This window comes from Talpa occidentalis, unplaced genomic scaffold (genome assembly GCF_014898055.3).
Source record: "Talpa occidentalis isolate TD23 unplaced genomic scaffold, MPIMG_talOcc4v2.1 talOcc4.11, whole genome shotgun sequence".
NCBI classification, from domain to species: domain Eukaryota; kingdom Metazoa; phylum Chordata; class Mammalia; order Eulipotyphla; family Talpidae; genus Talpa; species Talpa occidentalis.
The window spans coordinates 67303671-67330540 of record NW_023601104.1 but is presented as its reverse complement, the minus strand read 5'-3'; the positions used below and the strand labels follow the sequence as shown (position 1 = coordinate 67330540).

Genomic DNA, 26870 nt, shown 5'->3' with positions numbered 1-26870 from the left:
TATATATATACACCACATCTTTATCTTATCAACTAACAATAGGCAATTAGGTTCCTTCCAACATTACTGTGAATAATGCTGCCATAAAAATGGGGGAGGAGTGTATTTCTTCAAATTAGTGTTTTCATATTCTTTGGGTAAATGCGCAAAAGTGGGATAACTGGATAGTATGGAATTTCCAATTTTAATTTTTGGAGGACTTGCCATACTATTTTCCATAATGGCTATACCAATTTACATTCTGGGTTTTATAATGATTGTATTTTTAAAAAAATTATTTTTGGTTTGAAAGTTTATCTTCTGTTCTCTAATGCTACCTCTAGTAAGAGTCACTAGTATAGTAATACTTAAATCTTAAATCTTTATATTTCTTTGTGTATTGTTTAAGAAAACTGTTTAGTATGGAGATGCAAACTGCAAAACAAGGCTTATAAAGACAAAGGTCCCCACAACATGAACTTTTCAACCTGCAAAACAAGAATTTTTAAATGGGTGATGTGCAGAATTTTAAACAAAACTGAGTAAGGAGAAATCCAAAATTAATAACTATGATAACACCTGAATCTTTTAAATTAACTTGAATTCACTAGATTGGGGGGAAGAAGAATATTATCAGAATAGTTAAAAAACTAACACTTTTTTAGACAAATAATTTGGTCAGATCCTCCAAATTAAGTTACTTGTTAACTGCATATCTAATAGGTACACTAATCTCTAATAATAGCATTTTCAGAAATACTTTCTTGACAGTATAAATGCTTAGACCCTACTTCCAAGAAGCTGATTAGTTAAATGAGAAAATAGATGATCCACCTACCCTGAATGCAGACGATGATCTATTTGAATAACATACAATTAAAGTTCATTAAAAAGCATTTAAGTGCTTGAATGTATAGTTGTGTGGTATTTTGACAAAGAGCATTCCTGCCTCTTAGGGGCAGGAATTCTAGAGGGACAGTTCAATATTAAAATGTGGTTGAGAACTGAGAGACTCAATGTTTTAGTAGACAACTTTATCTACAATGCACTTCCTGTTGAACAGCCTGTGAAACAGCTACCCAAACAAATTCCTCTCAGATAATTCTTCTATTATGACATATGATAATGGCTTGAAAACTAAAAAACCTTTAAAATTATAATAGACTTGCCTTGTGAAAGAAGTCATACATTTTGTATGATTACATTTATTTAAAGTACAAAAGTATAAAAACAAGGAACTACTTCATGCTGTTAGAAGTCATACTAGTGGAGGGCCTCCTCGATGGCACAGCGGTTTAGCGCTGGGTTGCGAAGCTGCCCGCGGCCTCTGTGGCCCCAGTTCGATCCCCGGCTGCTCCCCGGCCACCAGAGGAGGGTCCCACATGGCGCGCAGACCTCTCCTGCCGCCCGCTGCTCCCCTCAGCAGTGTACTTCGGTCCTTCTGCCTGTTCTACTCTCCGCTCTGGCTCTGGTGAATTCTCTCACCCTCCCGCGCTTCTGACTGTACCCAGTGCATGTATAAACAAAAAACAAACAAACAAATAAATAAATTAAAAAAAAAAAACATGCCTCTATTAAAAAAAAAAAAAAGAAGTCATACTAGTGGTTATCCTAGCCAGGTGACAGTCAGACTGAAAGGGAACCTAAGCAGGCTTTAGGGGTCCTGGCAGTATTTTGTTTCTTGAGCTGGATAGTTAATACAAGTGTGCTCAGTTTTTGAAAATTCTTTCAGCTATATACTTTTGTTATGTGTATTTTTCTTAATGGCTCTTATTCTTCATTAAAAAATTAAAATTGGAAAAAAATCATTAGTTTCATTTGAACAATTACAAGGTCACACCTTTGTAGTTTTGAACTGCTTTCCAATGATCAAAACAGCCAAATTACTAACCTTACTAGGTGGCCTTTAACATAAAGTGAATAGTTCCTGGTAAGACAAGGCCTTACTGCTGTCTACAAAGACAAATTCCCTTGTATTTCTTTTCTCAAAATCTGAGCTACCAGTAAGCTAAAATTACTTAGAAACAGGAGATGAGTTTTTGTTGTTGCTTTAGTTTGAGTCTCATAGGCCTTAACTGCTTCGAATACTTGATGCTCTGCGACATTTAGCCACTCAATTTAATTGAAAACATAAACTCATCTCATTTTAACTAATCTTGAAAGTATTTCTAAAATATTAATACATTCTTTAAAAGACATTTACTTATTTATTTTTGGTGCAGAAAAAAGTCTGTTGTTTCAACTATTGTCTATAAAGCAATGACATCATAATATCTACACTTAACCTCAACTACAACACTTAACAATCACACCCATAACTTTCATTACACCGGGTCAGAATGTTAGAGAAGGTCACCATTATAATATTCTTATAAGTGAGGTCTGATAGCTAGTAAAGCTGAAGGCAAAGGTACTCAACCTAAGAACCTCTCTAATTTACACACAGAAGATCTAGTTTCTGAAATGGCAATCCTTCCTAAATATGAGAACTCTGAAATTATGGTTATGACTATCACTAAAACTACACTGTATTAGTGCAGCCTTGACAGTGGGCTTTTCCATACCTAGCCATTCCTAACTAAATTTAGAAACAAAAATTAAAAGTGACATAGTGACCAGTTCTTTTCCCCCAAGGCCAGTCTTGGTAACTTCTGAAAAAGAGTGAAAGAATGAAAAATGAGCTTTCAAACACAGGAAGCCACTAGAAAATAAGAACAACACTCTTTCATATCCTAAAATTAGATCTCTAAAGATTTTCTGTTGAATAGTATGTTTTGGGGTGAGGGAGCAGGGAGGGGAGGGTGAATTTCTGCTCACTGTATACATGACACCAATGGGAATAAGGGCCAGTCCAAGTTCTACGTTACCATTACTCTGTGTAATAGTTCCAAGCTGTGAGGCACAGCTGTATAGGCCCTGCCAGCAAGGCCATCGCAGCAGTGCTTTGATAGCGTGGGGCCCTGAAGTGTCAGGATATAGAGAAGGCAGCAGTTGTTGGCTGTGAAAACAGTCTGATACAAACCAGATGGGAACTTACTAGATGGGCAACACAAAGGAAAACAATTGGCTCATTCAACAAAGTCAGGCCCCTGCCCCAGAGAATTCACAGAAGACAATAACAGTCACCCAGAGTTGATGCAAACAAGAAACAGCCGTGTGGTTACAGTTTAAAGAATTGTTTTTCCTCAGTCTAAACAAAGTTTTGATTTCTAATTCTGTGTTCATTAATTGTAGTTTGTTGTACAGGCCTTTTTTCCAAGTACAAATATTTCATTTATACAATATATACTTTTGTGACACCAAAAGAAATATATGGGGGCATAGAATCTAATTTTGTGCTGCTTCCTGTAAAATGCTATGAACACAGGCTAAGCTGCTTCAGGAAATTAGCAAATTTATAAAATGATTGATCATGCTGACACAGTAATTAGAAAACATCCAACATAATATTTCCAGGACTTCCTAAGTCTGATTGTTCCAATGTAGAGAATGACATGAGAGGCAGTAATTGTACGACTCTCAGAACTACATTTCTACCTAAGATTTTTTCTGACTATGAGATGGAACAGTATTATTACAATTATATTCACATGAAAAAAGTGCCAGTGTTCTCTATAACCTTCACTGTGTGAGGCTCGTCATACAAAAAAAGTGCCTGTCCTTTCTGAGTTGATGAAATTTAGCATAGATTTTGAGGTACTTTTAAACATTTCACTTGAAGATTCTTGTTGGTATGCATTCCACAATAGAGTAATTTGTTTTAATATTTTAAAGACAGTAAACAGCATTCTAGCTTAAAATAATTCACAGGTAATTATATTTCTGGAAACCTGTAATTACTACAAATTTAAAACTATACCCAAGAATATCTTAAGTTTGTAATTGCAATTTTTAGGTGATAGAAAAAGGGCCCATCAAGGAAACTGAAAATAGTAGCTTTTTTTTTTTTTTTTTAGATTTATTTATTTATTTATACAAGCACTAGGTACAGTCAGAAGCAAGGGAGGGTGAGAGAATTCACCAGAGCCAGAGCAGGGAGCAGAACAGGCAGAAGGACCGAAGTACACTGCTGAGGGGAGCAGCAGGCAGCAGGAGAGGTTTGCGCGCCATGGGGGACCCTCGCCCAGCGGCCAGGGATGGAACCGACGCTGCAGAGGCTGCGTCACAGTCAACTGCTGCGCCACAGGGGAGGCCCCAGTAGCATTTTTCTTGAACATATTTTATAACCAAGTGATTCAATTTTATTTCATGCTGTATAATAATAAAAACTAATAATTAGGTTTCATTAAAAAGATGTGTATCTGCAGAATTGTGAAAATTATAGTGGCACATGAAACACAAAATTTAAGTTTCCTAATTTGCATTTGCTACATGACTCTATTCAACAGAAACAGAACAACTTGGTGGGTTGGCTGAGGCAGTCATAAGCATTTTCAGTCACAGGCATTTTCCTACTGCTCTCTGTTGCACGTGTGTCCATGCAAGTGTAAACATGTGTGCATACACCCATTTTTAAAAAGTCAAAATTAGTTTACAGTAACATTCTAAATAACTGAACATTTTGACTAAACTTAATCATTAAATCTGAGAAAAAGTTTGTACTTATATTATAAACTGAATTCCCATGTAATAAGGTAGGAAAAGTTTTTCAAAGTGTTACTGAAATCTTAATTAAGAAAAATTAAGAATGATCACTTATCAATGAATCAATTCTATTAAAAGTTTCTTAGACATTTTTCTTAATATATGGAATGAATTCTTTTACAAAGGGTCATAAAAATGTTTTGTCTTGAATTTTTTAGTAAGTGTATTTCCTACACCTTGGGCTAATGCATCACAAAAAGATGGAGTTAGTATTATTTCTATTATTAAGTGCATCAAAAATTATTTACACATTTATTCAGAAATTACCCGTTTCTATTTTCCTGGGGTGCTTACATAGAAACCTAATAGACTAGTATAAATTTTAAAAGAAAAAAAGTACTTGCATTTAACAAGATTTACCTCATAAATAGATCTTGATTTAATTTCAGAGAAGGTGGTAAGGGTCAGATCAAGCAAAACCTCTTAGGTCATAGTCAGGAGGTTGGAGTTTATTACAGTACAAAAAAAAAAGTCTCTGGAGGGTTTTGGGTAGGGAGTCATATGATCTGATGCATATTTTAAAAAGACATTTGCTGTGGGTGAATAACAGACAACATGGGAGCAAAAATGAATACAGGATGAGGAGTTGAGGAACTTAAATCAACTGCCTCACTACAGAAGATAAAAAACTTAGCTTGATATTAAGTTGTTGAAAAAAAATTTTAGTTTTACAAGAACACTGAAACCAGAGCATTAAGCAGTAGTTTTTAATAACTTCTGGAAACACTAATGAGTAGTGGTTACTTCGTCTCTCTGAGCCTTGATTTTCTTATCTGTTCAGTAAAACAACAAACATATCCTTACATACTCACAAGTTTGCTGTGAGAGTGAAAGCTACACTAGTTAAAAGTTGGCAGCTGAATGCCCGCAGCCTCTGCAGCACAGGTTCGATCCCCGGCCGCCGGGTGAGGGTCCCACATGGTGCGCAGACCTTTCCTGCCGTGTCCGCTGCTCCCCTCAGCAGTGTATTTCGTCAGTCTGCCTGTTCTGTTCCCCACTTTGACTCTGGTGAATTCTCTCACCCTCCCGCACTTCTGACTGTACCCAGTGCTTGTATAAATAAAAAAATAAATCTTTTAAAAAAAAAAGTTGGCAGCTGAAGAGCATTTAACAAATGTTACTTTTGCCATTTTAGGTTTGAGGGAAGAAACAGATCTACCATGTAAATACATTGTACTATGTAAATAGTACTGACCAGAGTATGACCAAACCAGTAAAGTTCTTGGACACAACATCATGTAAGGAATGGTAATAAATAAAAATAACATTTTTGGGTTATGATTGCTGTCATCAAATATTTGAAAGTTGTCCCATTGGAAGACCTGTTTCTATACCAATAACTGAGAAGTTACGGAGAGGCACGTTAACCTAGAAAGGATAATTAGTGCTTTCTATCCATAAAATGTACAGCAAACTGGTGAGTTCCTTAATATTATGAGATTATCATTTGTTAGATCTAATGTCCCTCTCCTCTTTCATCTTGGAGGTGTCTAAGTTCTTAAACCTAGGATGCTTCTCTTTCCCATCTGTACCCAACACTTAGGAGATCTCATTCATCCCCACAGCTTTATATAGCATCTATACTGTCAACTCTCCTGTTTATATCTCCACTTCCAATTTCTTCCCTGAGCCCCAATAACAAACTGCCTATTTGGTTTCTTCACTTGGACATGTATTAGGCTTCTCAAATTTACATGCCTTATACAGAATAACTAAATTTCTCCCCAGTCCTCCTCTTAACTCCTGATGGCACCATCATTCACCCAGTGACTTTCAGACTAGAAACTCTGAAGTACTTTGTCTTTGACTGTTTTCTTTACACTCTACTTAACAAGAAACTTAATCAGATGCATCATCAATATGGAGCCTGAACCTGACCATTATGACACCTACATCAGGACCCAAGCTTCATCATCTCTCACTGTGGAATCCTACAAGTCTTCTAACCATCTACTTGCTTCCACCATTGTGTTCTTATAGTCTATCTTCACCTAGCAGTCAGTGGGAGCTTTCAAAAAATGTAAATCAGAGCTCATCATTCCGCTGCTCATACCCTCTCTAGGATTTTCAACATACTCAGAGTAAAATCCAAATTCTTTCCCGGAACCTGTAGGGTTCTATGTGATCTGGCTGCTGCCTACATCTCATATCACACTTTCTACCACCACCTTCTCTGCACACTCTCCTGCAGCCTCTTTGGCCTTTTTGCTGTCCCCTGGGCACAGCCAAGTTCATTCCCAACTTACAATCTTCATTCTCCCTACTTCCTTTTAAATGAAACACTTTTCCCCAGATGTGTACAAGATTTCCTCCTCCATTTCCTTCTCTGTACAAATGCCACCTCTTCAGAGAAGACTTTCTAACCACAAGTTCTAAAGTAGCAAACCATTCACCTACCTTCCTCACTACTCACCACATTACTTTATGTTTTTTAATTGCATGACCAGAAATTCAAGACGATATAGACACTATTTTTGAAATAAATAAAATACCTTTAAAAATATTTTGCTTTTTATTTGGAAATAATTTCAAAGGTGGAGAAAAGTTGCAAGAATAAAGAACCCCCATGTACTACTTACTCAGTTTACAAATAATAACATTTTCCCCAAGTTTTAGGTTTGTGTGACATTTCCTCATGACCACACTCAGGTTATACATTCTTTAGTATATATAGGAGATGTTGTATCCTGCTCAGAAATCTGGGGATACACAATATTCATCTGCTTCTCTAAGATAACAGTAATTTTCATCACCTGAGCAAGGTACTGTCTTGTTTTCCTTTTTTAAATGGTGAACCAATCTGTAAGGTAACACTTTAAGACCAAATCAAAATTTCCCTTTTCAGCATTCACTGATGATTTTTGCCTGATTTAGTCTTTTCTAGATGATTGCAATACTGACTTTCCAACATTATTACTCCACATTTGCTGCTGACACTTGGCATTCTCTGTAAACCCTTTATTTTTTTTTGCAGAGCATTCATTATCTTAAGTTGTTGCAAATTCATTTTTTTTAATTTAATATACCCACACAGCAGATTTCACATAGTATGTTTTTAAGCAAAGATTTCTCTTGTTATATTGAGCACAGTATATCCGAGATTTTGAGCAGTGCCTGCCACGTAGCAATGACAAGTGTGAATCAATGAATGCATGAATGAATGAAGGAACAGAATGAAAAAACTGTCAGCAAGATCCTGGCAATAAATAGGTGGGAGAATAGTGCTACCTAATTCATTTGATCCAATAAACATTTATGAGAACCCACTATTTAGATGTTGTGCTAGAGAGCAGATGGTATAGTCATGAATGAAACCAGGCCAATATCTTAAAGAAATTTTCTTTCCAGAGAGCAAGAAAGGCTCTAAGAAAATAATCATACAAGATATGCTACAAGGGCTAATAGTGAAGTACATACCAAATGGTATGGACCCTTTGATAACAGAATTGACCAAGAATGTTTGTTTCTGGAATGGGAAGGGAAGTAGAGCCTGAACCCAGGGAAGGGGACAGTTCCAAGTGGGCTGAGAAAGGTATGGTGGGGGTGGGACAGGAGCTTAGAGGAAACTGGCAAGTGTAGTGTACACAGAATTTAAGCTGTGTAGGGAAATCCCTGGTAGCGCAAGGGGTTGAGCGCAGCGCTGTGAAGCTGTCCGCAGCCTCTGCCGCGCGAGTTCAATCCCCAGTCAGGGAGCAACCCACATTGTGCAGTGGACCTCTCCTGACTCACCCGCTGCTCCCTTCAGCAGTGTATTTCAGGGGATCTGCCTGTTCTGTTCCCCACTCTCTCTCTGTTGAATCCTCTCACCTCCCACACCTCTGGCCTGTACCCCAGTTCTTGTATGCATAAATAAATAAATCTTAAAAAAAAAAAAAGAATTTAAACTGTGTATGGTTACAAGTGACTTTAAGTCCCACCCCCCATTCTGTAGATGAGATTAAGTGATGTTTTTAACATACTCACTCCCTTGCCGGTCTTCACCTTTTCCCATCTGAGCGCCATCCCTAATTTTCTGTCTTTCCCCTCCTTCCCTTTTCTCTTTCATTTCTACAGTCCCATTTACCCCCACTTTTCCCCTCTTTCTATTTCTTTCCTTTCTCTGAACTCTTTTCTTCTGTCAGGACATTCTCTCTCTTTCCCATTGTCAAGAATAGAAATGAGATGGGGTCCAAAGTATAGGTAGAAGAGTTACCTTTATAAAGAAAAAAGCACAACTTTTACTTTGACCCAAAAGGAAAAAAAGTGAAGATTAATGTAGAACTACAAAAAGTTGAGGCAAGTATAGCTATAAATGTCCACATTTGAAAAAGCAGACCTTACAAAAGCAAAAGCAGAATTAAAGGGATAAAGCTGGGATCAGGAGTTTGAGGAGAAAGGTTAAAATAGGTACTTTCTGGGAGCTAACTAGGACCAATATGAAATTTAATTACTGGGGTTTGGCAAAAGTCCAGTTTAAGCTCTACACTACAGTTTGCTGGCAGGCTATAATTGCACCATCTTCCAGCAGGACTTCGTGACCAGGGAACAAAATCAGGGACCCTTGAAAATAGGAGTAATTTAGAATGTGGATTAGTGTAGATCAAAGAGACACGGAAGGCTTGGATGGTAATAAGTTGGTATGTGAGTGGGTAACCATACGTGTCAGGCCCCAGGAAAAGCTAGTCAAGAGAAGAATTGAATAAAGGGATGTCCCAGTAGAGGTGAAAGAAAGAATATGTGATGTAAGTGTCTCCAGCTAACTGATGTACTAGCCACCTCATATATATGCTCCCCTGTCTTACTACCCCTGGAAGGACATGTCTTCTAAGAGCTGGTATCAGGCCTGAAATATGAATGAATCACATGGGAAAAAATAAAGCATTTACTTTACCAATGTTGTTTTCTGTAGCAAAAGACAATCTTGAGAAATTTTCCCACTTAAAAAATTTTTTGAATGATTTTTATAAAGCTGCCAGTTTGTTAAGTCTACCTACATGATATTGGGTCTTTGTTTAGAGTAAAGATGGTAGAAAAAGCTGGACCCAAAGTCAAAAATTTGGGGACATCTTACATAAATAAAATTTTATTTATATAACATGAACAATGGTAATGATAATGGTGGGGGAAAGCAAAAGTGTTAGTGATTAAAAAATTAAATATTAACTTTTCTACATAATAAAATTTATAAGTACAATGAAAAAATGAAAATAATGTTTGCCAACAACATATGGAGACAGGTACTAGGGATGATAGTGGAACTGTGTAGCCTTTTGCCACTAAAGTTAAATTTAATTAAGTTTAAAACCTTCATGGGTACCCATACTACTCATCTAAATCCTTACCTTGAGTGAGGACGACACAGTTCATATGTGATTGTTGAACTCTTGAACTATCAATTTCTCTCTTGAATTTAAACATCACCTAACACAGCTTACTAAAACTCACTTATAGATAGGATTATAGTTTGAGCACCCTGAATAACATTTACTGTATTTAGTGTTCAAATCAATGGAAATTTTTGAAGAATCATCCAAGGTTTTAAAATAAATGTTTTATATACGTACTACACACACACAGACACTGAATGTCAATTTTCCCCTAACACTTTATAGAACATATACCATCTCTAGTGCTTTCTCATCAATATCTTCAAGCTCAGAACAATACAGGTCCAATTTCTATCTGTTATAGGAGAACTGACTGGGACATGAGTATTCAAAAAGGAGAGGTTTTGTAGAGACAGTCATGCAATAATAGGTATTTTCATATGAATAAATATTCATATTTATTATGTGTCAGGCCCTATTTTAATGATATGCCCTTAGTCACTCTATCAACTGTATAGAATGGGCACAATATTACAGTTGACAAAAGCACAAAGAGGGTAAGTATCTTGTACCTGTTCACCAGCTAGTGAACAGCAGAGCTAGGATTTGAACCCAGGTAGACTGACTCTAGAGTTCAGTCTATGCTGTAGTGTTTCTAATTCTACACTAGAATGGAAGTTACCAAGGAATATCTGGAGTCTTTAACCAAAGCCTCACAAAGAGTAGTCCTCTCCTCCTGCATTGTATACTAATTTAACATTTAGATTCCCTGCTTCTACCTCAGGCAGACAAACAGAATGTTAGGGTGCAGCCCGAGACACGTATTAAAAATTAGTATTCTGGGCCTCCCCGGTGGAGCAGCAGTTGAGCGCTGGGTTGCGAAGCTGCCGGCGGCCTCTGTGGCTCCGGTTCGATCCCCGGCTGCTCCCCGGCCACCGGAGGAAGGTCCCACATGGCGCGCAGACCTCTCCTGCCGCCCGCTGCTCCCCTCAGCAGTGTACTTCGGTCCTTCTGCCTGCTCTGCTCCCCGCTCTGGCTCTGGTGAATTCTCTCACCCTCCCGCGCTTCTGACTGTACCCAGTGCTTGTATAAATAAATAAATCTTAAAAAACAAACAAAAAAAAAAAAAGAATATTAAAAAAAAAATTAGTATTCTAAGAGATTCTTTTGTCTGTCATAATTTGAGTTACACTTTATTAAAAACTAACAAACAGTCCACCAGGAGTTTATCCACAAGTGTAAGTCTACATTACATCTTGGTTCTAATTCATTCTGAATTGAAATAATTATTATTTTTTATTTCTAGTATAAGAATAAAATGGCGAGAACTGGGTTAGTTATTTTTATCTTTTATCTATGTAAATTTTATCTTATATTCAATAAGAATCACTAAAATTTTAAATAAGTGAGTTTTATATTGATTAGAAGAACAGTACTTGTAATACATTAGCTTATAATTGTAGTTAAATTTTATTTGGAGGGAATGCAGAGTTACTGTAGAAATATCAGTAGAAATATTATTGAACTAGGTAAGACCAGATGCTACCATTAATCAGAATGATGACATTTGGTTCTAATGAACTGGGAATGGTTCCTCCACTCCCAAGACTTAAGTACCTATCTCATTGATATTAAGATACAAAGACATTATCAAAGAAAATGTATACTTATACATATATATGTATATAAATGTGTGTGATGTACAGTACGGTGACTGTAGTTAATAATATATTTTGTATGGTATACTTAAAAATTGTTAAGAGTGATTTTTTAAAAGTTCTTTTGAAAGTTCACAAAAAAAAAAAATTTTACCTATGTATGGCAATGAATGTTAACTAGACTTATTGAGGTAATGTGATTCACAACATATATAAATATCAAATCATTATGTTGTAAACCTGAAGTAAATATGTTATATGTCAGTTATGTATCAATAAAAAATGAAAAGATACTATCAAAAATCTACATTTAACTGTGATTATTTTGGAAATTATTTTTTAATGAATGTTGATAAAAACTACATTTATTTAAGAGCTTAAATTCTATTTTACATCAATTTAGTTTCTATAAAAAAAATCATAAAAGTTTTAAAGCCAGGTTTCAGGAAATCTGGCTAAGAACAATGAAAGGATTGCAGAAGTTTTCAGAATGTTGGCAATTTTTCAAAAAAACAATTCTGGTATGTACACTTTTGGTAAGATGTGTTTAATGCCAAATAGACTTGAGAAAATTCTAAGCCCTCCATACATAATATATAATTAATTCTATAGCAATAAGAAAATTAAACAGTCTCCCCAATTAAAATACTACTCTATAGAAAAGGAAATTACTTATAGTGCCAACAAATTAAAATGTTATGAAAATCCTTGAATAATTTTCAGTGTCTTTATAGAGTTTCATGTCAATCCTTAATATATTTTGCTCATTCTTAAGGAATATCCTTATTTATGCACAATTAAGTCCTTCATTATATATATACATATATATATATATGTATATATCTATCCCCTTAATTCAAAGGTGTAAATTCTTTCATGTAGGAAAAAATGCTTGATACAATTATGTTAAAAATTCATTCACAAGCCAGGAGAATATTTTTTCTTACATGGATTATGTCTACACTTTCAAGCAAACATCCTCACACACAAAAATAAATACATAAGAAATGTATATATACAAAGAAAATCAGCAAGTTGACCTAACACTTGCTGCCACGTGATCATTTTTCAGCATTGAAAAAAAAAAGCAACAACTTGACAATATGATTAAAGATGTTTATATTTTTGCATTTAATAGTACACTAACAAATTATTTCTGAGATAGAATGTTTCAAAGAAATTATACTTCTCAACTACCCTTTTCTTCTTTTTATCCCTTAAGAGCTGATGTTTTATCTTACTACTCCTTCTCTAGGTTTTAATTACTTTCTACAGTCATTTATACTAAATGAATACTAAGAAAGGCTGACCTGAAGAGGAATGAAGTGAAGATATTTCTTACATAAATGAAACTTTAAAACATGTTAAGAATCCATAGGTCAATTTTGGGAGAAATGACTTCTTAATTTCAATCTCTAAGCCACACGGACTGTACATATTGCGTTGTCGGAAAAGTCATGACACATTTTTTTCTATGTTCTTCAAAGAAAAAAAGTCATGATTTTTCCACAATCCAATATTATCATTGATCTATCTGTTCAAGTCCTCGCTTTCTCTCATCAGGTATTTTTAATAGCTTAAAACACATACATCTTGTATTTTATAAGATTTATACCTAAGTATAAATTCCTGGATTTTTTTTGTTGCTATGATAAACTATAGTTTTTAATAAGCATTTACAATTTTTCATTGTTTGAACAGAGAAATACCAATTTTTACATACTGACATTATGGACTGTGAACCAATTTATATATTAGTTCTTTCATGTTTTTTGTAGGCTTTGAGATTTTCTACAATTGTGATTCCATAAGTAGAAAAAAAATATTTCTTACTTTCTGTCTGTATGTACTTTATTTTTCTCGCATTATTGTCTTGGCTAGGACTGTCAGTATGATTTTGTATAGGAATGGAAGGTGGGGGCCAGGCTTTATTACTTTGTTTCCAATTTTATGGGGAAAGCACTTAGTCTTTCAACATTAAGTATAACTTTGGTTGTAGATTTAAGTCATTTTCCTTGTATCATTTTTCATGTTGAGAAAGATTTCTTTCATTCCTAGTTTTGTGGAAATTCTAACTATGAATAGATTTATATTTTGTTGAATGCTGAATACTGTCAGAATCTTTTCTCCATTTATTGACATGACTTGTGGTGTTTTCTTCCTTTTGGTCTGTTCACCTGGTGCATTAGATGTTAAATACTAAATAGATGAATTGGTATTGATTACTGTCAAAATTTTTTCTGCAGTTATTGAGATGATACATGGTGGTTTCTTTCCTCTTTATTCATATGGTGAATTACACTGATCTTTCAATGTTAAAGCAACCTTGCTTTCCAGGGATAAACTTATTTCGTCACTTGTCTTTTTATATATTATTGGATTCAATTTGCTAATGTTTTGTAAAGAAATTATGTTCATGAGGAATACTGGTCCATAATTTACTTTTCCAGCAAATTCCTGTCCGGAATTTGAGAGCTTCTGTTATAATAAAGTTTTCAATGTCATTCATTTTGTTCTTTATAATTTCTATCCCTCTGCTTATTAGAGGCTTGATTTGCTTTTGTTTTTCTGATTCTTCAAGGTAGAGGGGTAGGGTACTTATTTCAGATTTTTCTACTCCATTCTAAGCATCTAATGCCATAATTTCCCTTTACTGCTTTATCTATATCCCACAAGTTTTGATATGTATTATTTACATTTTAATTCATTTCAAATATTTTCTGATTTCCTTTGTAATTTCTTTTTGACCCAATGTTTATTTAAAAGTGTGCCTCCCTGGTGGCGCAAGAGGTTGAGCACCTTTAGGGCCTCCCTGGTGGCGCAAGAGTTGAGCACCGCACTATGAAGCAATCCGCAGCCTCTGCAGCACAATTGGATCCCCAGCCTGCCAGGGATCAAACAGCCCACATGGTGCAGCAGACCTCTCCTGTCTCGTCTGCTGCTCCCCGCAGCAGTGTGTTTCAGTCATTCTGCCTATTCTGTTCCCCACTCTGTCTCTGGTGAATCCTGTCACCCCCTGCATCTCTGGCCTGTACCCCAGCTCTTGTATGCATAAACAAATAAATCTTTTTTTTTTTTAAAGTATGCACTTTAATTTCCAAATATTTAAAAATGTTCCAGGAATCTTTCTATTATTCACTTTCATTTAAATCCCACAGAGATAGAGAGTAGTATATTTTGTACGATTTCAATTCTTAAATTTATTAACAAGTTTGCTTCATGGCACAAGATACAGTCTAGTTTGGTGACTATTCCATGTGCATTTATTAAGAAAGTATAATCAATTTTTTTAATCTATTAGTTCAAGTTGGCTCATATTGTTGCTTAGCTGTTCTATACTCTAATTTTCTATATTTTTCTAGTGATTACTGAGGAATGTTCAAGTCTCCAATTATAAGTGTCAATTTCTTCATGTATTTCTATTTTTTCCTTGTATTTTAAAGAGTTAAGTACATACATATTTAAGACTTACATCTTCTTACTGAACTAATTCCTTAAATGTTATTTAAAGTTCCCCCATATCTTTGGTAATATCCATTGCTTTGAAGTCTACTTTGTCTGATATTCATATTCTCAGATTTCTTTTGCATTGTTTATCTCCTATCCCTTTACATTTTATCTTTAGTTTTCTTCAATATTTTCTCTTTCTTTTTGGTTTTTAGCAGTTTAAATGTATATAGCACTTTTTTTAAATCTTATTTAGAACTTTCTAAGAATCTTGGATCTGTGGTTTGATGCTCTTCATTGTTCTTATAAAATTATTGATCATTAGCTCTCCAAGCATTCTTTCTGTCCTGTTTGCTTTTTCTTCCTGATGGGATTCCAATTACATGTGTTAGGATATTTGACATTGCTTTTTGATGCTGAGATTTTTTTTTCACTTTTTCTATTTGTGTTTCAATTTTATTGACTGTCATCATGTTTACTGATTACTTGGCCTTGTTTTCCACTGATAAGTGATTAGCTACTAAAGACTTTCTTCCTCTTTTCTACTGTTCTGCCCCCTTAACATTTCTATTTGACTCTCACAATTCTCATCTCTCTGCTCTAATTCTCATCTGTTCATGCATGTTTTGTCTATGCATTCTACTAGGGTCTTTAACACATTAATCATAGTTATTTTAAATTTTCTGTCTGACAGTTCCAACACCTGAGTCATCTGTGAGCTTTGTTTTCTTGATTGCTTTATCTCATAAGAGTGGATTGATGTTTTCTTCCCTTTTTTGTGTCTTTAAATTTGACTAAATGCCAGATGTGTGTAACACAATAGAAAATAAGCTAAGTACTATTTAACCTTGGAAATGGGAACATCTCTTCCTCAGCTGTGCTATTAATGTGAGGAGTTGAGTCAATCAAGTCAGAAATTAAACTGGATTTGAGTTTTGTTGCTGCAGTTAACTTTGGTACCACCAGCTTCAAAACCCTATTGTGTTACTTTGTGTTTAGGGTGGGTCCTGGGATGGTGGAAGGTGTATCTCAATGTTTCTGGTTCACCTTCAGCTTTCAGTCTCTAATGTATACCTACTGAGCATAGGGGGTTCTCTTTACACCCTTGTGTCTTGCTCATTAGTAGAGTGCATCAGCTTAATATTCAGTACTTGTTTATTTCAAAGACTTAAGGAGTCAATCTCAGTACCAGACAAATCCTATATGCCAAGGCCTTGTGGTGGGGCTTTCTCACTGACCCTGTCTTTCCTCCCTGTGGCAGCCAAACCCTGCCTTGTTCCTTTAGCAAGTTTTATGCAGCAGAGCTGCCTATCCTCCTGCCATCACGAAGAGACTGCCACTGTTATCAGCATAAGATTGTGGCCCCAAAACTATTTCCTTCCTCTCCCTAAGTGTAGATGGTTTCTTTTCTTTACCCCAGCCACAATGTACTTTCACCTATACTCTGTGGTGACGGATGTGTTCTCACTAACCCAGCACTCAAGGTTTTTATTCCTATAGGACAAGGGCCAAATGGGGCACCCAGCCTTTTGGAAGGGGAAGCCACTCTCTTCTTCAGGCATGTAGCATGGAGATTCTTTCCATTCCCCTGCCCTACCTCCCAATCTTTCTTCTTCTAAAAGTCTGTGGAAAAGAGCTTGCAAGCTGGCATGAACTCCACTTTTACGAGTAGAATTGTTCTATGTTTGGCCTTTAACAACCCATTAAAAAAGCTTATATATTTAAATTAGCATTTATCATTTTACTATAATAATTACTTAAATATAATTCACTAATTTAAATTAAGCAAACTCTTTAATATTCAGAATACAAATTAATGACTGCGGGCAAAAAAGTATTGATTTTTGTTGATGACTTGAATTACATGAATTAAATGAAAATTCTAAACTGAAAAAAAAAAAGAACTTAACCAAATACATCTTATGTGCATATACTATTCCTGGTGTTTCTTCCTTTGACTGTTCTGGCACAATGAGATGATGCTTGTGTCCCATCTCTTTGAAAGAGTGTTTTTTTCCTTAAATCTTAGGCTATTTAGTTATTCTGCATCCAAAAGCTCTCTAATGAGTTCAAGAAATGTTATGATTTTGTAGTTTATGTTATTTTGTTATAGTTAGGGTGGAAGTGACATTCTCCCCTTCTTCACATTTCACTTCCCTCATAGATAGAAATAGAATTCCCAAATTCAAATACATTTTAAGATACATCACTACCGTGAAATTACTAAGATCAATTAAAATTCTGACAGCTGTTGTAATCTAGTTATATTTAAAACACATGGACAAAAAACTACCATTTCATTAAATAATGAAAATTATTTTATTTGCATGTCATCAGAAATAGCTTCTAAACAGTCATAAGATTTGAACTTCCTAAATCTAACATATTTAAAGTCACAATCACTGTGTGTGAGGTATAAAGGGTCTTAAGATGACTAGAAATGAAATGTAGGACACAAATGTCAAAAACCAAATCTGTGATTCTGTTTGGTCTCCACAAAAATGTATAATGTTTTTAATAAATTATTTCATTTACATCCATTATTTTTAGCACTTTGAAGCTTATTTCTTGGGCAACATATATATCCTACAAATAAGAAAACCAACGAAGACTGATTTTCAAGTGACTCTGACAACTAATCTGTTCTATCATTGAACTTTTATAAAGCATGATCTAATATTCCCCCCGCTGATTATAGTCTAGTATATATGACTTGCCAATTAATATTTATTATGATGATGTTAAAATTTTTAAGAGACAAGCTAAAGAAGGAAAATTTTCTTAAAGTGAGCCATTTTAATATGTCACTTTAGAATTTAATTGTTCCTGGATTCATAACAAATAAATTAATTTAAAACTAGCCCTCATTTTTATTAGAGAAAGTTAACTTGCATAGTAAAAGTGAACTTGCACTGTAAAAGGGGAAAAATTATTAAATGATTCATTAAAATTGCTTTAAAAAGTACTTTCAACTGGGCTTCCCCGGTGGCGCAGTGGTTGAGCGCGGGGTTGCGAAGCTGCCCGCAGCCTCTGCAGTGCCGGTTCGATCCCCGGCTGCTCCCCGGCCACCAGAGGAGGGTCCCACATGGCGCGCAGACCTCTCCTGCCGCCCGCTGCTCCCCTCAGCAGTGTACTTCGGTCCGTCTGCCTGTTCTGCATCCTGCTCTGACTCTGGTGAATTCTCTCACCCTCCCGCGCTTCTGACTGTACCCAGTGCTTGTATGAATAAATAAATAAATAAATAAATCTTAAAAAAAAAAAAAAAAAAAAGTACTTTCAACTATAAAACTGTTAGATATATTAATTAGGACACAGAAATCAGATAAAGATATCATGTGACTAAAAATATACCCAATGAAATCATTAACACACAAAATTGTTTTATTCTTAGACATTCCAGGTTCTTTTTTAAAATATTAATTTTGAAAATAATAATCAAAGGAAGATGGGGGACAGGAATTTTTAGATTTCCCAGAAGCCTACACTGGAACCTATGTCCTATCATATGCTCAGTAAATTTTTAATAGTTGATCATTGAAAGAGCTCCTACTGCTAGTAAATTAATTTGGCTTAATACACCTATAAACTACTATACATTTCAAAATGAAGTGCATGATACGTCTCCCTATAATAGCATAATTTGGGGTTCAAGTATCCCTAGAAGCATTTATCTGCCAGAATAGATATGGTTTTGATTCCCTTGTGATAAGGTGAATTTCCTTCATTATCTTCAAGGTCCTCTGTATGAGATAGGATTGCATTCCTTTAAGGTCACCCAAAGTCCTGGGAGCCCTAGAGGACTATTTTGGCATTCTGACTTTCCTATTCTTTGAAATATTTGGCAGTGTCTCAGAGTTTCACCAGAGAAAAAATAAAACCCACAAAATTTATGGGAAAAAATTATAACTGACTTACTTAATAAGGCAGTCATTTTCATTCAAGAAATATTCAGCATGAAGATGGATATCAATTACAGAGTCAAACACTTGGCTTCCATTTAAATTCTCTATTTATAGCTCACTGGATATTTATTTGTCTTAGTCAAAGCTCTCCTAACTTAGTTCTGCTCTCCAAATGTCTGTATTATATGTAAAATTGGGTGAAAAAAAATTTTACACATATTAAGTCCAACTGTTCTGTACTTTCTAAATAAAACTTCCTCTTACTAGCTAACACCTTCATTCTCTTATTCCTATGATTTTATTAGATTGCTAAATTTTAATTGGATATTATTTAATGACAATATTGTAAGTCAACAAAAATTTAACTATTGCCATCTTGTGGTCAGACATTCATATAGGTGAAACTGAAAACAATGTTACTTTCCTAGAGAGCGAGCTACCCTTAAAATCTTACCAGAGGTATTTTCCCATCAGCTGGAGAAAAAAATGATCATTTTATCATACAGCATTCCTCTCAAGAAAACAAAATTCATTTACAATTTTAAGAAATTGTGATTTTTTTTTTTAAAAACACAATATATGGCATTGAGAGCAAATGGTTACAGTGCTCAACTGGACATCACATTAGCCCTAATATCTTAAGAACTTCATAGCTATACAATATATGGACTTTTTTAAAAACAACATGAGTTTTACAGGTGATTTTCCATAGAATTCTAAAATACTAGCACTGTTGTATCATAGGAAGGTTACAAAAAGGGATTGGCAGGTCAACGTCCTGAAGAATTTAAACAAAAGAAGATGAGAAAACATATAGAAAAGTGAAAATCAAAAGCACATATATAGCACAGTCTTAATATTGTAAGCACTTCCTCATTTAGGTCTTTCCCAAAATGCCAAATGCATACTATATACAAAAATGAAGTAAAAATAACAAGCAAAGAAAAACATCTCACTATGTAAAACATTCCTAACATTTTTTCAGAAACTTTTTAAATAGAAGACATCTTAATTTCCATTGTCAAATTTCAGTTATATAAAAAGTTAAATAAGAAACAAGAAGGTAGGGCTTGGCCTCCTTGGTGGTGCAAGGGGTCAAGCACAGAACTGTGAAGCTATCAGCAGCCTCTACAGCAGGAATTTGATCCCCTGCCAGCCAGGGAGCTACCCACATGGCACAGCAGACCTCTCCTGTCTCACCTGCTACTCCCCTCAGCAGTGTATTAGTCAGTCTGCCTGTTCTGCTCCCCACTTTGTCTCTGGTGAATCCTCTCACCCCTCATACCTCTGGCCTGTACCCCAGCTCTGGTATGCATAAAAAATATTAATAAAAGAAACAAGAAGGTAAACAAAGCACAAGGCCAACAACCTTGAAGAACCAAAAGGATATCAAAAACTGTGGTGCTGACTGTGGAATTAAAGTTCAACCATACATTTTTTTTTTTTTGATAATATTAGTTTATTAAAAAAGATACAAAAATTACGTACATTATGAAAGATTTCAGAACTTCAATGATGCCATTTCAATCATGATTTCAATCTACACTTTTCAAGAATGTCACCATCTCTAAATAAGAAATAATTCTTGTTGTCTAGAACTACTTTGATGCCTCTGTATTCTGGAAGAAGAAATTTATCTATAACTTTCACACTAATTGGTTGATTCTTCCCACCTTTTCCTTTAGAACTCCATCAAAGAGTCAGTACTGTTGCTTGCAATACTTTTCCTTGAGATTTTTCTAGAAACATAATGCTTCCTTTGGTTATAGCTTCAGCTGCACTCCTTTCAACTAATACTCAGTCAAAAAGGAGAAGAAGCTTTCTAAATACCTTTCCTGCCATGATTCTGGCTGCCATCAGTTACCACACAATTCTGATAAACAACACCAAAAAATTTATTCATAGAGTACACTTAACATGAGAATCACTTGTTCTTTAGATTGTTATTGATTATCCTCACTACACAACACTAAATTGCCTTTACAAAGCACCTTAACAGCCACATCAAACGCTTTATAACTGTCATCATGTGCCTTACAACTATGTTATTTAGACCTATTTAGAAATACAAAGACCTTGACATTCAACTGTACCAGAACCAAAAGATATTATTAAAGTAAAAAAACCTCAGATTTTCAAAATCCATTAGAAATAGGGTTTATTGACAAAAATAACTAACAAATACACAAATATGATATCAGATTCTGTATCCTAATGAACTAAATGAGAGAAAATAAACAAACAAACAAAAAAACCTACACAAAAGCAAAACATATATAAAAGTCAAGAATTCACAAAATTGGGTCTCCCTCATGGTGCAAGGGGTTAAGAGGCAACTTATGAAGCTATCCACGGCCACTGCAGCACCAGTTCAACCCCTGGCCAGGAGCACTTCTAACCACATGGTGCAGCAGACCTCTCCTGACTCACCTGCTGCTCCCCTCAGCAGTGTACTTCAGTCAACAGAACTGCCTGTTCTGTTCCTCACTCCGTCTCTGGTGAATCCTCTCACCCCCCCACACCTCTGGTCTGTACCCCAGTACTTGTATGCATAAATAAATACATCTTTAAAAAAAAAAGAATTCACAAAAATGAATTCTCATCATATATTTGTTCAATATCAGGTCACGTATCAAACTAGTATTACAAGGAAACTTATCTTACCTTGTGACTGTGTCAGTGAAATATCAGATTTACTTCTTACACGTATTAGATGACTTTGTACAGGCTTGTGTTCTACTTGTTTAACATCTTGATCTTGCTTTTGTTGGTACTAAAGAATTTAAGCATGACATCATAATATTTTTTATTACTTTAAAAATGTGAGAAGTTCAATTATTTAGGTGCTTATTTTATATAAAATTCAATATAATGCATGCCTTCTAATTACCTTTTTATCATTTAGTTATTTATGAGCACTCCTAACAGTAAATGGGCAATGAAGTATGTATTATTAAGGAAAAACATATTGCAAATAAAATATTTTAAAAGATTTAGATACTACACACAGATTTCAAATATTCAAATAATTTCTATTTTTACTAAAGAATTCAGTACTACTTATAAATCAAATACATGATGGATTGAGACAGGATAAAGACTTAATTTGTCTGTAAGGTTTCCCATATAACCATTTTTGCATAAAATAAAAATTTGCATAATGCACTGCAATTTTCTAAGGGCTTTTATATATAGTAACATCATTCAATTCTCATAAGTGTGAATAGGTATTGTAAACCTTGCTTTTGTCATTCAAGAAACATATACTCTACTATAAGCCTCATCAACTGTCTCCCTTTTCTATAACATAACCAAATTTGAAACTTACAGAAGTCACAAATTCCTTCAAATTCACACATCACAAACTGGGATAACTTTAGCCATTTTCTCTTTCCTTTTCATTTTTTTTCTCATTTTTATTTTATTATTTTTTAAATTTTATTTTATATAATTCTTACATCATTTTTCATTTTTGCACAATGTATGCATTTTCATTTTGGTTATATTCCCTGTACAATACCCACCCCCCTTATTTTGCCCCTAATCCCTTCTCTTCCCCCCACTCCCCATTAGTGTGTCTCTGGTTTATGGTTGCTAGTTGATTTTGATTTTTTCTTTATTATAATATGTGCTATTATTATTAGCCATACTTCTGTTACCTAAAAAAAATATAACAAAATTGTTGCGGCCCATTCTTTGGGCAATCTTTTCTTCATTTCTTAAACAGTTTTAAAAGGTACAATTGATAAACAATAATTTATACATAGTTAATATGTACAATATGCTTTTGACATATGTAAGTCCTCATGAAACCATTACCGCAATTAAGAAAACATAATGTTGTTTTCTCATACTCTTTCGCATTTCCTCCTGTTACTAGTTTGCATTTCTCGAATTTCATATAATCATAGATTATGCACTTTCTAAAAAAATCTGGTTTCTTTTCCTCAACATATTTGTGAGAATCATCCAAGTTACTTCATGAATCAGAAATCCATGGATTTTTTTTTTTTATTGTTCAATAGTATTCCCTTATATAACTATACCACAATTTGCACATTTGATGGACATTTGTGTTGTTTCCAGTTTGGGGCCACTACTAAAAAGCTACCATGTATATTCATGTACAAGTGTTTGTATAGACCAATGTTTTGGTTTCTCTTGGGTAAATACTTAGGAGTGAAATTCCTGGGTCATATGGTAATGTATGTTTTACTTTTTAAATAAATTGCCAGACTGTTTTCCAAAGTGGTTAAATCATTTTACATTCCCAACCAGCAGCACTTGAGACTTCAGTGGCTCCACATCCTTGCCAACACTTGGCTGTCTTTTTAATTTTAGATATGCTAACGGGTGTGTAGTGATTTTAATTTGCATTTTCCTAAGGACTAACAACGCTGAAAATCTCTATTTGCTTACTTGTCACAGGGTATCTTCCTTGGGTAAGGTATCAGTTCAAAATCTATTTTTTAATTGGATTGTTTTCTTAATATTGAAGTTTGTGACTTCTTTATATTTTATTGAACCAAGACTTCTATCAGATATGTAATTTGCAACCTTTTCTCCCAGTCTTCACTTGTCTTTTCATTTTTTTAACAGTGTGTCTTAACAGCAGTTTTTGTTTTTGGTAAGACCAATTCATTAACTTTTTCTTTTATGAATAGTGCTTTGGATATCATAGCTAAGAAATTTTTGCCTGACAAGGGCCACAAATAAATTTCCTTTTATACATACATTATTAAAAGATATTCTTCGCTAACTAGTTTTTCCTGATCTATGCTGGGTCATACTTACTGGGTAAACTTGGACCCTGCATACTGGTATGTATCATAAACAATCTTTATTTTATATACTTTTGCTCTCATTGTCAACAGTATGCAATAACTGCACAACACTTTGCAATATTTATTGAATAAATTCACATTAAAAATGCACTGCTGTTACATGATACAAAACTAATAACCTGAGCATTGTTTAGATTACATCTTAGAGAGCAATCACCCTATTTTTGTAATACCCACTATGTGCAAATTACTGAGTTAGATATTGCATGGGGATAGAGAGGTATGACAATAGCTACCAAGCTAGATAATAGGCATTTCATAGAAATTTTTTTCATCTTTAAGAATGAAGAAATCAAGCCTTAGAAAAAGACTAAGTAATATGTTCAAGGTCACAGCTAAAAGCTGGAGAAGATAAGATTTGTATCCAGGCCTGAATTACTAAGAGAAAGAGGCATGAGTTGAGACTGTCTGATTCCAAAGACTATATTCTTGATAGCTTACCATACACTAAGGCAATATTGTTACTACTCTCATTTTAAATAAAGTGCTATTAACTTAGTACCTGAGGAAAACCTTCAGCAGCTACTGATTTCTTATCATTTTCTTGTGCCACTGGAAATGTTGTAGGGAGGGCAGAGTTAGCATTCGGCTGCAACTCCAATTCTCCCAAACTCATTGGACCATGACTAGTACATGAATCTTCATAACCACCACCTGTTAGCAAATATGTAAACAGCAAGTTAAAATAAATTGCTTATTTATCTTAGAAAGTAAATAATTGCCTAAAACTATCAATATTTCTCACCTGCTAAATTACAAGCAGCAGTATATTTTAGTCAGTAACACCTGGTACCAAGTGTTCATTGCAATTAAAACCAAAAACCCTGTTTTTTCTAATTAATGGCTACCTTTTAAATATAGCACAACATAGTATCTCTTACCTTAATCAGCACAGACATGAAGCATTAAATATAAATCAAATTTTCCTAACTGAACTAATAGTTTAAAGATTCCATAGACCTTCCCATTTAAGAAGAGTCTACTGCTGACAATTAGGTATGGTAAATAATAACTCTTTTGTCTTTCATGTTAATTTATATTTTTAAGTGGATTTTGCATAAACCAAAATAGTTTTAACTTTTATCTTCCTAGTATTAAATCCATACAAAATAATTTGTCAAAATTATTACCCACTTTATCCTCATTTAATTATCCAGCATCATATGATTAATTCAAATATTGACAATAATATCCATCACTTAGAGTAACAATTGCTCCAATCTGATATAAACTTCTGCTCTATAATCCCTTCCCAAACATTTTCTTATGACTGGCAAATAAATTGAGATAAAAGAATTACCATTTATAATGTTAGAGATTAAAACTCATTATGCTAATTATATAGCTATATAACTAAAAGATCCAAGATACTACTGAGGAAACAGAAATCTATTAAAGTTAATGAAAGAATTTGGTAAAAGACTAGATACTAGATAAGCATATAAAAATCATTCATGTTTCTGGGCCTCCCCGGTGGCACAGCGGTTGAGCGCTGGGTTGCGAAGCTGCCCGCGGCCTCTGCGGCGCCAGTTCGATCCCCGGCTGCTCCCCAGCCACCGGAGGAGGGTCCCACATGGCGCGCAGACCTCTCCTGCCGCCCGCTGCTCCCCTCAGCAGTGTACTTCGGTCCTTCTGCCTGCTCTGCTCCCCGCTCTGGCTCTGGTGAATTCTCTCGCCCTCCCGTGCTTCTGACTGTACCCAGTGCTTGTATAAATAAATAAAAAAATCTTTAAAAAAAAAAAAAAAACAATCATTGAATATCTAATTTATAAAAAAAAAAAAATCATTCATGTTTCTCTGTATTATAGCAGTATACACCTAAAAGTAGAAAAATAATCCTTTACTATAATGACCAATACTAAAAAATAACTAAGGATAAAATTAAGAATCCATATCAAGAAAGTTGTGAAACCTTACTGATGAACACAAAACAAGATCTGAATAAACAGTAGATATAAAAATGCCTAGTCTTTAAATATTAATAAAGAAAATCAGTATAAATAGGGAGATTTTTAATAAAAAATGATTTTAGAATTTATATTTAAGAATAACTGCTTGAGAATTAACCAAGAAGCCATCAAAACCTTTTTTCTATTTTATTTTTTAAAGGATTTTATAATTTTTGCATAGAAGAAATTGCAACAGGGTGGTCCCCAGGAAAGGGGGAGGTTCCCTGCCCCACCCAAGGGAGGGTGGAGCTGAGCAGGAAGGGGAGAAGCTGAAGAAGAGACTAAGGAAGGAGGCAGGATGGAGCCAGGAGACCTGGAGGAGGCGCATGGAGCCTAGAGACATGTAAAAAAACTGCGCTTGTCTTTTGGTCGTGGACTGGGTGACACAAATGTGGGTGAAACCTGTGGGGAGGTGACAATGGCAGCTTTTATCTTGATGTTGATTTTGCTCTTTTCCTTCCGGGCTTGTCCGGTTGTTTGTGACCCTTTTTTGTGGGTCCCCACTGGAAGATGCTTTAGACTTGTAGCAGGCTTTGGGGCCTTGTTCTGGGCCGATCCCATATGGATGGACTTTTACCCAAGAGGGGACGGGTAACTTTGGGTGCTTCATTTAGAAACTAGACTCTTTGCCTTACCTGTATTGTTTCCTAGTTTTATTAAAGATCCTTCCCATTAGTCTCATGTGTTTTGTGTTGATGCGGCGGATGGCAGAACCCATTTAGTATAGGCAGGTTTGCGGGGTTTGGGCTGCCCCTCTCCCTGTCCTATAACAGATTTGAGGTATAGGCCAGAGGTTGGGGTGGTGGGAGAGGTGGTGAGAGGATTCACCAGAGACAGAGTGGGGAGCAGAATAGGCAGATTTTACTGAAATACACAACTAAAGGGAGCAGGGGGCAAGACAGAAGAGGTCTGCTGCACCACATGTGGGTTAGCAACCTGGCCAGGGATTGAACTCAAGCCATCAAAGTAGTAGTGCTGAGACTTAACCACTATGCCACCAGGAAGGCCCAAAACCCTTTTTTTAAAAGAACAACTTGCCCTATGAGATAACACATTTTACCATAAAGACATAATAATCTACTAACTTTTAGATCATAAAGAATACAATAATCCCAAAAGAGATTTTCCCACCTCTCTAAGA

At 35.1% G+C, this 26870-nt stretch overlaps 1 protein-coding gene and 1 pseudogene across 7 annotated transcripts in view; both read right to left on the bottom strand.

Annotated features, from left to right (window-relative positions):
• KIAA0586 (KIAA0586 ortholog) overlaps positions 1 to 26870 on the bottom strand; it is a 101530-nt gene that overhangs the window by 16064 nt on the left and 58596 nt on the right. For all 7 annotated transcript variants that reach the window (XM_037503426.2, XM_037503422.2, XM_037503423.2 and 4 more), the window contains 2 exons: positions 24283 to 24434; positions 21601 to 21709 (listed from right to left, as the gene is read on the bottom strand). In XM_037503426.2, coding sequence (XP_037359323.1) covers positions 21601 to 21709; positions 24283 to 24434 — 261 coding nt within the window. The remainder of the gene's footprint in view (positions 1 to 21600; positions 21710 to 24282; positions 24435 to 26870) is intronic.
• On the bottom strand, positions 20425 to 21086 carry LOC119239138 (10 kDa heat shock protein, mitochondrial-like; annotated as a pseudogene).